Below are 13,164 nucleotides of genomic sequence, written 5' to 3' on the forward strand. Positions count from 1 at the left end.
GTCCCTGTGAAAAGGAGTTGGATGGGGTACAGTGTCCCTGTGAAAGGGGGTTGGATGAGGTACAGTGTCCCTGTGAAAGGGGGTTGGATAGGGTACAGTGTCTCTGTGAAAGGGAGTTGGATGGGGCACAGTGTCTCTGTGAAAGGGAGTTGGATGGGGTACAGTGTCTCTGTGAAAGGGAGTTGGATGTGGTACAGTGTCTCTGTGAAGGGGAGTTGGATGGGGTACAATGTCTCAGAAGATGAGTTGGATGGGGCACAGTGTCTCTGTGAACGAGAGTTGGATGGGGTACAGTGTCTCTGTGAAAGGGAGTTGGATGGGGTACAGTGTCTCTGTGAAAGGGAGTTGGATGGGGTACAGTGTCTCTGTGAACAGGAGTTGGATGGGGTACAGTGTCCCTGTGAAAGGGAGTTGGATGGGGCACAGTGTCCCTGTGAAAGTAGGTTGGATGGGGTACAGTGTCTCTGTGAAAGGGAGTTGGATGGGGTACAGTGTCTCTGTGAACGGGAGTTGGATGGGGTACAGTGTCCCTGTGAAAGGGAGTTGGATGGGGTACGGTGTCTCTGTGAAAGGGAGTTGGATGGAATACAGTGTCTCTGTGAAGGAGAGTTGGATGGGGTACAGTGTCTCTGTGAAAGCGAGTTGGATGGGGTACAGTGTCTCTGTGAAAGGGAGTTGGATAGGGTACAGTGTCCCTGTGAAAGTAGGTTGGATGGGGTACAGTGTCTCTGTGAAAGGGAGTTGGATGGGGTACAGTGTCTCTGTGAACAGGAGTTGGATGGGGTACAGTGTCCCTGTGAAAGGGAGTTGGATGGGGTACAGTGTCCCTGTGAAAGGGAGTTGGATGGGGTACAGTGTCCCTGTGAAAGGGGGTTGGATGGGGTACAGTGTCTCTGTGAAAGGGAGTTGGATGGGGTACAGTGCCTCTGTGAAAGGGAGTTGGATGGAATACAGTGTCTCTGTGAAGGAGAGTTGGATGGGGTACAGTGTCTCTGTGAAAGCGAGTTGGATGGGGTACAGTGTCTCTGTGAAAGGGAGTTGGATAGGGTACAGTGTCCCTGTGAAAGTAGGTTGGATGGGGTACAGTGTCTCTGTGAAAGGGAGTTGGATGGGGTACAGTGTCTCTGTGAACAGGAGTTGGATGGGGTACAGTGTCCCTGTGAAAGGGAGTTGGATGGGGTACAGTGTCCCTGTGAAAGGGAGTTGGATGGGGTACAGTGTCCCTGTGAAAGGGGGTTGGATGGGGTACAGTGTCTCTGTGAAAGGGAGTTGGATGGGGTACAGTGCCTCTGTGAAAGGGAGTTGGATGGGGTACAGTGTCTCTGTGAAAGGGGGTTGGATGGGGTACAGTGTCCCTGTGAAGGAGAGTTGGATGGGGTACAGTGTCTCTGTGAAGGAGAGTTGGATGTGGTACAGTGTCTCTGTGAAGGAGAGTTGGATGGGGTACAGTGTCTCTGTGAAGGAGAGTTGGATGGGGTACAGTGTCTCTGTGAAGGAGAGTTGAATGGGGTACAGTGTCTCTGTGAAGGAGAGTTGGATGGGGTACAGTGTCTCTGTGAAGGAGAGTTGGATGGGGTACAGTGTCCCTGTGAAAGGGGGTTGGATGGGGTACAGTGTCTCTGTGAAAGGGAGTTGGATGGGGTACAGTGTCTCTGTGAAAGCGAGTTGGATGGGGTACAGTGTCTCTGTGAAAGGGGGTTGGATGGGGTACAGTGTCTCTGTGAAGGAGAGTTGGATGGGGTACAGTGTCTCTGTGAAGGAGAGTTGGATGTGGTACAGTGTCTCTGTGAAGGAGAGTTGGATGGGGTACAGTGTCTCTGTGAAGGAGAGCTGGATGGGGTACAGTGTCTCTGTGAAGGAGAGTTGAATGGGGTACAGTGTCTCTGTGAAGGAGAGTTGGATGGGGTACAGTGTCCCTGTGAAAGGGGGTTGGATGGGGTACAGTGTCTCTTTGAAGGAGAGTTGGATGGGGTATAGTGTCTCTGTGAAAGGGAGCTGGATCGGTTACAGTCTCTGTGTAAATGGGAATTAGATGGCGTACAGTGCCTCTGTGAAAGGGAGTCAAATGGGGTACAGCGTTTTTGTGAAAGGGAGTTGGATGAGGTATAGTGTCTCTGTGAAAGAGACATAAAAGGGAGTTAGATGGAGTACAGTGTCTGTGGGAAATGGAGTTGAATGGGGTACAGTGTCTTTGGGAAAGGGAGTTGGATGGGGTACATTTTCTCTGGGTAAGTGAGGGGAGTTGTTGGCTCCTCTCCAGTTCATCTTTGGAGAAGTGCCAGGGGATCTTTTATGGCCAGCTGAGAGGGTAGTCAGGGCCAGTATTAGCATCTCAGCTGAAAGATGGCATCTCTGAGTGTGCAGCACTCCCTCAGTTGTCCAGTGGAACCTACATAAGGCTCTCCTTTACTCTAGGATTCACCCTCCTCGTCACCGCACGTCAGCCTTGTCGAACATCATTTAACCCTGTTTTGTGTTCTGTCCTTACCAGGAAGCAGCATGGTTGTCATGAGCTCTGGAGTCTCTAGGAAGTCCACATTGTTCCTCTGGAAGTTCTTGCTGTAGTTTGCTTGCAAGTGGCTGAGGATTTCCACACACTGAGTTAGTATTCCATAGATCAGTGAAAAAGGTTCAGGTTGTTAAGTTACACAATTTTAGCTTACGCGCAGGGCAGAGGCACTGCCTCATCTAGAGATCCAGTGTGGAAGTTGTATTTGCACCTCAGATTCAAGTGAAGTTGCCAACTCTGGTTGAACATATCCTTGGAAGTCTTATTACTTGACATCTGCCTCCAAACACCCAGCCCATTCAAACAGCCTTTCCTTTTCCTCTTCTCCAATTATAATTGATAAATAGAAGTTTTTGACGGAAATGAAAAGAAACGGCTTTTGAGATATCTCTAAAAGTGTTTGTTGCTCTGGGTGTTGCACGCACCCGGGAGACGTACCTTTCATTCCTGGAGACTCCAGCGCAACCCTGGAGAGTTGGTAACCCTGGACTGAGAATGACTGATCGTTCTATTTTCTGATGGTCAGCCAGCTCAGTGCGACTGGTTCTATTTTATGTTCTCGTCCATTTCATCGTGAAAACTACCAAAAAATGGCAGGTGGTTTAACAGCTTGTACCCTGGACTGTGCCCCCTGTGTGTAAGGGAATGCGTGAAGAGACCATCGCTCTGCTGGAACAAGCTGGTTGGTTGAAGGTACACAGCATATGCCTCAACGTCACTGACTGCCACTGTTACAGGGACACTGGGAACTCCAACACTATAGTGAGCTCTTTACAGATGTAGCCCTGGTGTAATCCACTCCCATGTGGGAGGTGCGTATGCACGTAAATCTATTGTGTGTGAATAGATCTGTGTTTCCATGCAAGTGAAGGATGCATGTGTCCTCTTGCATCTGGATTCAATGTTCACAGGTAAGTGAGGGGTCCACATAGGCCTGGGTCTATGTGTATTTCTGGTGTCTGGGGCCATCTGTCTGGGTCCATGTATATGGCTATAGTGTCTGGGGCTATATGTATATCTGGTATATCTAGTATTTGTGACCATGTGCGTAGGGATTTTTGGCCCCCTTTTATTTTCGGTTTGTTATTTGACAATTGATCTTTCCACCTGTCACTGGCAGTACAACTTGACCTGCTTTAGGTCAACTCTGAACTCTATTAGCAATAACCAAACATGATCCTACCTCCTCCATGAAGCCCTGTCCTGCCAGAACTCATACACTACGAAGCAGGTCTCATTTCCCAGCTTCTGAACCGAGATGCTGGATAGGAAAGAATGCATCAAATATCAAACTAGCAAAGGAGACACAAATGCTCGTCATAAAAATAACCCAAAGCTTCCCCCAATCCACTTGTAGCTACAGATATCTTGAGCTGTAAGTTCAACTATTGCATTTGCTGAGCTCATCTTGGGGTAGCAATTGCAGGCTTTACAGAGAACATACAACACAGAGATAGGCCATTTGACCCACATAGCTTGTGCTGTTTTTCACACCAGCTTCTCCCCACACTACTTCATTTAAACGCACCAACGTGACCTTCTATTCCTTTTTACCCCATGTATTTAGCTAGCTTCCCCTTAAACAGAGGGGGTTCTGTTGTGCAGTGGGTGACATCCCTGCCTCTGAGCCAGAAGCTCAAGGTTCAACTCCCACTCCAGGACTTGATGGCCAAGGAACGAGCGTTCATAACATGGCCAAACAGGTTGAGAATCAACCTGCAAACCCTTCTAACACACACCAATGGCAGGTGGTAAGAGTGGGCGAGATTCCTCATCAGCCATGTGAAAGAAATTTGGATCCTCTACCATCCCCATCCATAGCTCCAGACTACAACATGCATGTAAAAGTGCATGTTGCCACCCCAACTCAGACTCTGAGTGAAATATAACACGCCACCTTAAATGCATCTGTGTTATTCCTCTAAACTACTCCTCATAGTCATGAGTTTCACATTCTCGCCACTCTTTGGGTTAAGAAGTCTTTGCTGAACTTCCTTTTGGATTTTTATGGTCTCTAATTGTGGTCTCCCCCACAATTGGCCTCAGCCCCTCAGCTTAGGGAGGGGAAACAATCGACCAGGGCTCTAATTACATATTAATCGAGTGTTTAATTGTATTCAGGTTGTAGGCATTAACTGGGGATTCACTTGCATTCCTATAAACAGGAGCAAACTGAAACACTGGTTGTTAGGTTAGGAGGTCCATGCTTGTAATGTGTAACTCTGTAAATAAAAGCTTTTAAAGTTTGTAAAGATTGGCTCCACTTCTACCCTTCATTGCCAGGCTTCAGGCTCCTGTCCCTGGAGCCTGTCCAGTTACCCCTGCTGGCAACCACATTCATGTGGACGCTGGGGGAGTACAGGGTTGTGATGAATTGTCTGCTGATGCTCAGCATCCAGGCTCACACTGGCTACCTGAGGGCAGTATCAGTGGGAAACTAGCATCTATGGAATTGCACTCCTGTGACTGGAAAAAAAGGCAGAATCAAATATACAAATAAAGAACCACCCAAATAAAGTTAATGCACTCCAGTGACATTGTGAATGAACGACATTTATCCAGAACATCAACTCTAAACCTTTCTAATCTTCAGCACATTTTTTTTTGTTATCTATAATAGTGAGACCTTGCATTGTTTAACACTGACTCTGGGTGATAAGCATTCAGAACAGATGCAGCATCCAACTTACTGCAGGTTGTCACTCTGACTGGCTGCTGACTCCACGTATTGTTTCAGAGCTTGGCGGAACTCGTCCACTTCCTCCTCCAGCACTGACATCTGCCGCTGTACCACCAAAATGTGCTGTGTGGAGGACAGGAAAGGATGTATTGTATATTTTACAGGTCTCCGAGCAATGCAGAGATGACACTAGTTTCTAAGTGTGCAACACGTTTATTTACAAGAGTTTTAAAATATCTCTGCATGTTATTTCACCATGCTTATCCCGGCTCCAGCTTCTTGTCATTTCTATAGTGCCTGTTCACTTTGCTCTGAGTCCACACCCAGGCTTAACCAATCAAGCATGGTGAGCATAGGTCAGTTACCAGACTCACATAATCAAACACATAACAATTGAACACTACAGGAACTCTCCTGTATAAAGTTACAGTGCTATTAAAACTACTGAGTACTTGGTTGGACTCCTTTGGTGGAGTGAGGGGCTGGGGTTGAGATGCCAATGTTTGAGGAACTGTGGGGATAGATCTTTCAGTTCCTTGCTATTGGATTATTTGGATGCTGTGAAAATGGGGAAATCAGGAGAGGAATTTGCATTCCCCTATAAGGGGCCGTGGTTAATGTTTCACTCTTTCAAATGAACAGGTCAAACTGGCTTCGTCACAGGTTAGCACTTCTAGGTGTTCCTCCACGAGCTGTGCCCAGGCCAACCAACACGCTCAGGTGTAGAAATAGAAAATCTTCCCTGGTGGGGTGAGGTGAAAATTAATCTCAACAGTTTCCTTTTTGTTGGCTTGGTTGGTTTATTAGTGAATGGATTTGAAGAGATCCACGCTTTATCCCATTGCCTCACCTGATAGAGAGCATAGAGTACAGGCAAGGTCGGAAATGGACTGGACTAGACGAAAGGACAACTGGGCACAGAGAACGGACACAGGGAAGGGTCACGGAGAGGAGAGATTGCAAGTTGATAAAAGAGCAAAGAAAATGAGTCTAGGCAAGTGCTTAGTTCGATGAGGCATAGTGGGAGATAGAACAATACTAGGACAAGGGAGATGCTGGGAGGAGGGGGAACAAAACTGTTACATTTGGGAAATAAAGGGTCATGATGTGGTAGGGAGACGGGTGAAGAGAATGGCCAGAGAGGAGAACATGGAGGGTTGTTACTGGGGAGAGAATAACTCATAAAATACTGGTGCAAAAGAGAGAGTCAGGCAACCTCACCAGAGGCTGAGGAAGGGAGGAGACTACGCAACAGAGGAAGGTGGAGGGGGTGCGGAAGGATTTCCTCAGCAATAACTCCAATAGTAATGAGTTCGATGGGAAGCTGTTTAAACATTTCTATCTATACAACATATTACACTTCTTGTGTACAATGCTATCCCTAACTAACAATGGCTGAATACCTCTCAATTCTTGATGCAGAGTCCCCCACCTCTGACCCAGCCTCTTTATTACACATGAGTTGGGACATGTCCATAACTTTTAAATACACTTTAATTACATTTTTTAAAAACCTACATGAAACCTCATCCCGCCCGTGGATGAGGTTTCGTGCTTTTTCTAATGCCCGCCAGGGCTCCCGGCCTGCCCGCCAACCTTAAGGTTGGACGGGCAGGTCCATTAATTAGTTTAATGACTTTGTCAATGGCCTCAATTGGCCATTGACAGGTCGGAGGGCGCACAGCTGATTCTGCTGAGCCCCCGCCTCCCTGAAAATTTAAATAGGGCGTAGTGGCCTCAGGAGTTCCGCCCGACGTCACCCCGCGTCATTTTACGTGTCGGCGAGTGGGCCCCGCCCCCCACTTGCCGACCGGGAAATCCCAGCCTATAATACCACCTCGCTTAAACATTTCTCATGTGCAATATTGCACTGGGGTTGTGACTAGTGTTTTACAATCCTCAGCAATGTTATGAATAAAATAGCAGCGGAGCAATAATCATTTCATACACGCCAGGCTTTTCATCAGAATCCTGAGTTCGACTGCAGCACAACATCCTCACTAAATCCTGCTGTGAAATGTAGCTACTAAGCTGTAATCACTCCTCGCAGTCTAACAAAACTCGTACCTTATTTTGAACAGAATAAGATAGAAGTGATAGAATCATAATCGATAGTCTAGTCCGTGCCAGCTCTCTGCCAGAGCAACTCAGCTCTTCCCAATCCCCAGCCTCATTCCGGTAGCCCCGCAAATATTGTCTCTTCAGATAATTATCCAATTTCCCTTCCGAAAGCCATGATTGAATCTGCCTCCACCACACTCTCAGGCAGTTCAATCCGGATCCTTCACATCCTTCTTAAACTGTGACACCCTGACTTGGACACAATACCCCAGTTGAGGCCGAACCAGTGTTTTATACAAGTTTATGATAACTATCTTGTTTTTGTATTCTATGTCTCTAATCATAAATTCCAGGATGCCTTATTAACCGTGATCTCAACCTGCCCTGTCACCTTCGATAATTTGTGCGCACACATACCCCCAGGTCACTCTGCTCCTGCACCCCCTTTTAGCATTGCACCCATATTACTTTTCCACATTCTTCCTACCAAAATGAATTGCTTCACACTTCTCTGCATTAAATTTCATTTGCCACGTGTCCGCCCATTCCACCAGCCTGTCATGTCCTCTTGGTCTATCCCTATCTGCCTCAGAGTTCACCATACTCTTAATTTTTGTGCCATCTGCAAATTTTGAAATTGTGCCCTGCGCACCAAAGAGTTTCTTCTGATAAATTCAGTCCTGCTGTCCACTGGGAATACCTTCTGTCCAGTTCCTGTGATGGGGAGGCAATGGCGTTGTGGTATTGTCGCTTGGACTAGTAATCCAGAGACCCAGGGTAATGCTTTGGGTTTGACTACCACCATGGTAGATGGCGGAATTTGAGTTCAATAAAAATCTGGAATTAAAAGTCTAATGATGACCATAAAACCATTGTCAACTGTTGTAAAAACCCATCTGGTTCACTAATGTCCTTTAGGGAAGGAAATCTGCCATCCTTACCTGGTCTGGCCTGCAATGTGGGTCTCTTAAATGCCCGCTGAACAAGGGATGGGCAATAAATGCTGGCCTAGACAGCGGCGCCCACATCCCATGAACAAATAAAAAAAAATATGTAAACACCTCCCTTCCTATACTGACCCACATTTGACTCTTTGACTGGGAGTAAATTCACTCAGCTTTGTTGGGGCAAGTGTTGACTCTGTCAGCCTGTGACACATTCACCACATATAATAGAGTAGATGTTTCTTGGGGGACATGTACTCACATCAACAAAAACATTCTCCTTATTCAGCTGTTTGTGTTACAGTCGTTGCTTTAGGATATGCGGAGTGTGAGCCAGACTGAATGAACCTTTCAATTAAGGTTTTCAACTGGCTGTCCCATAACAGGGTTGTGCTATCTGAAGTCACAGACTCATTACGGCGCTAAAGGAGGCCATTCAGCCCATCGAGCCCTTGCCGGCTTTCTGTAGAGCAATCCAATCAGTGCCATTCTCCCGTTCTATCCCTGGAGCCCTGAAAGCTTATTTCCCTCAAGTGCCATCCCTTTTCCTTTGGAAATCATTGATCATCTCCAATTCCACCACTCTCTTAGGCACCGAGCTCCAGGTCATTACCACTCACTGTGTGAAAAGGCTCTTTCTCACATTCCAACTGCATCTCTTCCCCCGAAAACCTTAAATCTGGGTCCCCTAGTCATTGTCCCATTAACTAATGGAAACAGTTTTTCCTTCTCTACCTTATTTAAACCTGTCATAGTCTTGTCCACCTCTATCAAATCTCCCCTCAATCTCCTTTGCTCGGAGGAGATAAAAAATCATAGCTTCTCCAATCTAACCTGGCAATTAAATTCTCTTGAACCTGGAACCATTCCTGGGGGCCAACTTGGCCAACGTTTAGCAAGCAATTGCAACAGGGGTATCTGTTTCAGAGCCACATTATTTGAACTGAGTCTTGCCAAGCCTGAGCCCTGCGTGTTTGCCTGCTGGTGGTCGCATGGGAATCTTCAATCGTCATAACTGGTGCACTCATGTCTCCCACGCTGTGGTTTAACACTCGGCTAACTCAAGTGCCTTTCTGTAGCTCCACATGCAGGCCCCTTTTGCATCCCACAGGTTTGGTTCAGTTCAGATAGAAGTTTGCTCTGCCCCTACATGTTGACCTATTACCACAACTTCCAGTCAGACATTAACACGGGGTTTGTGAAGCAACCCACCAGGAGCCAGGCTTCACTCAAACTTACGGAGTTAGTTGCTTCCTCAATTACTTCTTCCTTTAAGGGCTCCAGTCTTGGGGTCTACAATGAACACAACGAAAAGGTTGGTTGGTTAGTTCATGTAATGCACCGTGAAATTTCATACCCAACGCGATGGGAGGGTGGAATATTTTCCACTTCTAGTGACCAGTGTCAAAACAACACAAAAAAAATGACAGCTGCCCAACTCAACTTATCAATGAGTTCATCTCATCTGTTTAACAGTCTACTTTTGTCACCACTGTCGTAACTCCTTAATTCTCTCCACCTTCAAATGAATGGAAAAATCCATAAAATCTATAAGACAGGATCAGAGGTCAATTATTCGGCCCCTCAAGCCTGCTTCAGCATTCCATTAGATCATGGCTGTTCCACAACTCAGCCCCACTTACTTGCCTCATATTCCTTAATACTCCGACAGAGCAAACAAATATATCTGTCTTGGTCTTGAAAGCTTCAATTGAGTCAGCAACGATTAAGGGGTGATTTATTTCCACTAACCTTTGTGTGAAAAACTGCTTCCTGCTTTTACTGCTAAAGTCAGCTTAGCTTTAAGTTTATGACCTCTTGTCCTCGATTCCCCCAGACCCACAGGAGGAAATAAATTCTCTTTACCCAAACCTATCATTTAACCGCCTCACTTAGATCACCCCCTCCCGTCACACCTCAGGCCTCTTTGGCAAAGCTTTACTGTACAATGCGAGTCATTTCACGTCACTTTAACCAAAACAGCAGGACACAAAATAAATGCACATTGTCCTTTGGATACAAAAATCTGAGAAGTGGCCTTTAGCCAACCCACTCTTTCTTCACACAGTGCTCTTCCTGGATGACTATACGTTTCATTCTTTCACCTCCTCTAGGGTTTCTCTTGGAATCTAAAAATAACACCACAGTGTGATACAGCACATATGGTAGCCATTCAGCCCATCGGCTCAGCACTGCACTTCGGAAGAGTTAGTTAGTCCCACTCTCCTGCTCTTTTCCCATTGCCACCTGCAACTTTTCCTCCTTCGAGTATTTAATCGCTAACCTACCTTTTTTTAAAAAAATATATAACAGCCAGGATTTTACACCCCACCCCCCCTCCTGCCCGGTGGGATAGTACGGTCCTGCCGAACTGGATGGAGATTTAAATGGCTCGCCCCATTCACCGGGTGAGGTGGGGGGACTTACGCCGCGGGAGGGCTGTAAAATCCTGGCCGACGAGCGTCGTTTGGTGAATTGTTAAAGCTAAAAAAATAAAACACAGGTGACTCTTTGGCTGCAAAAAACCGAGGGCCAGGATCGGAAGATGCTGCTGCTGCTGCTCCCGGTGGTACAAGAGGGCCCTGGGAATGAGGCGGTCCACTCTCCCTAGGGCAGCTGCCCCCCGCCCCCCCCCCCCTCCGGAGGAAGCCGCTTGGAGACCGCGCCTCAGGAGCGTGTGCCTGGCAGCCTGGCGTCAACCCCACAGTTGGTACCTGGATGACCCTCTAAGGGGAGAACGGGCCTGAGCCAGTGTGGCTGTCCTGAGATTAGAAGATGGTCTTGAATGTGGCAACCAGGGAGTACAGCTAGATGATCATATTGCTGTCTTTGGGATCCTGCTGTGCGCACATTGGCGTATTTCCACGCCCCCCCCCCACGACCGGTGAATGGGGCGAGCCATTTAAAGCTCCATCCAGTTCGGCAGGACCGTACTATCCTGCCGGGTTGGGTGGGGGGGATGAGGGCCATAAACTCCTGGCTGTTATATATTTTTTTGTAAAAAGGTAGGTTAGCGATTAAATACTTGGAGGAAGAAAAGTTGCAGGTGGCTATGGGGAAAGAGCAGGAGAGTGGGACTACGTTCCTATAACATTTCAATAAGTGCGACATTGAATGCAAAGCGCTTTGGGCCTTCTGACTTTAGCAGGATCGCCCGGGAATGAGTGAAATAAACGATCAGGTTGTCTTCTTTTTAAAAGCAGGTCTGAGGATGTAATATTAACCAGGGCATCCTGGGAGAACTCCCCTGCTCCTCTTCCAAATAGTAGTGAAAGATGGTTTATGACCGCATTAGGGAGCAGATGAGGGCCTTGGTTTAACAAGGTCAGGGGGAGATCAGCAACCTATGGTACATGCCAAAGATGGCAAGCGAGATGATTTTGAGTGGCACTCACACAGCTCGTCCAATTAACAGCACAAAAAGTTCTAAATCTAATATTTTATCACTTACTTATCCCAAGAAGGTCCGTTACATTGATAAAAAAAAATGTATAGAATTTAAATAGTAAACACTTGAATTTTATTCATTACTGGGATATCTAAGTCCCGATTTGCTGTTTACATCAGTATCACAATGTGGAACTGCGTTTGATGTTGTGTGTGCCATCTGTCATGATTTTTTTCACCATAAATTGAGGGCCACATTTGATGAAACATCAGCTCCTAAGAAAGCAAAGTTAGATGTCTGTTCATTTCAGCCTTGTTGGACAGATGAGTTATTCAAAAGAAGGACCATGCTGTCTGTGCTTTCTCTGTTGTGAAAATGTTGTTTGCTGCACATCAAATGCTCAACGACATTTTCAAATGAAGCACGAATAAACCCTTCTTGATGAAGCGGAATTGTGGATATCAAAAGTTTAAAGATCTGCAGAGTGCACTTCAAGCTACTGAGAGGGATGATGGGGCCTCTGTTCTGACCTGCTGGACGTCCCTGCAGTGAAATTTAACTGTTTGAAGAAAATTGCATTGGCAATTCTTTCAGTATTTGGATCCACACACCTGTGTGGACAGGTATTTTCACAGGTGAAGTCAGTCCTCTGTCCCTCTCAGAGCCGGCTAACAACTGATCATTCAGAAGCCGTGTGTAGCTTAAAGTATCTGAACGCATGCTGTACATTGGAAAACTCAGCAAGGAAAAGCAAGGGCAAGGATCACACTAAACAGCCAAGATCTGCATTTTAATTTAATTTTAGATGGAGTTTCTTTAGCATTTTAAAAACCTTATTTACTTGACATAAAACAATAGTTTAATTATATATAGAGACCCTATAAATGTTAAAATGTACGACTGGCACACAAAACCTTAAATCAGAGCGAATAAATGGAGACTTAGCACACCATTTCTGAAAGGTTGCTGACCCCTGGTTTAACATCTCGTCTAAAAGGTAACCTCTCTGAAGGCGCAGCACTCCCTCAGCACGGCACTGGAAATGTCAGCTAGACCTTAAGCCACTACAAATAACAGCTTTGTACCTTGCGCTCCAGCCTGTCGATTAGCTGCTGCAGCCTGTTAACCTGAGTCACCCACTGACTCTCGGGTTCAACGCAGACACCTGTACGAGGAAGAGAGTCATTCAAAAGGTCATTCTGGTCACTGACACATCATAAAAATGGCTTTGTTTTGGTCCTACCTGTGTAAAAGGTCCATGTAAAATGATTATGCTGCATCCCCCTCAAAACAGCCAACTGCAACCATCACATTGTCTCCCCACCCCCCACTCCTCCCATGAAGAGATGTGTGATTTTCTAAACGTTCACATCTTTTATTTTTATTTTTGCATTAACTTTGCATCATTCTCTCATGTTTAGTCCATTGAGGGTGGCAGTGAGGTAGAATTGGCTGTTGGCCGTATACAGTAGTATACTAGTGGTAGTGAGTATACTAGCACTAGTGGTAGTGAGGTAGAATTGGTAGTGAGGTAGAATTGGCTGCTGGCCGTGTACAGTAGTATACTAGTGATAGTGAGTAT

At 46.3% G+C, this 13,164-nt stretch overlaps 1 protein-coding gene across 1 annotated transcript in view; it reads right to left on the minus strand.

The window, feature by feature from the left end:
* The window catches only part of LOC144688411 (N-terminal EF-hand calcium-binding protein 1-like), a 171,446-nt gene that overhangs the window by 24,315 nt on the left and 133,967 nt on the right, over positions 1-13,164 (minus strand). Inside the window, exons 9-13 of the mRNA XM_078554908.1 lie at positions 12,668-12,747; positions 9,434-9,487; positions 5,200-5,312; positions 3,693-3,770; positions 2,489-2,580 (exon numbers count right to left, since the gene is read on the minus strand). Coding sequence (XP_078411034.1) covers positions 2,489-2,580; positions 3,693-3,770; positions 5,200-5,312; positions 9,434-9,487; positions 12,668-12,747 — 417 coding nt within the window. The remainder of the gene's footprint in view (positions 1-2,488; positions 2,581-3,692; positions 3,771-5,199; positions 5,313-9,433; positions 9,488-12,667; positions 12,748-13,164) is intronic.

The sequence above is a fragment of the Cetorhinus maximus genome, chromosome 13 (genome assembly GCF_964194155.1).
Source record: "Cetorhinus maximus chromosome 13, sCetMax3.hap1.1, whole genome shotgun sequence".
Classification (NCBI taxonomy): Eukaryota; Metazoa; Chordata; class Chondrichthyes; order Lamniformes; family Cetorhinidae; genus Cetorhinus; species Cetorhinus maximus.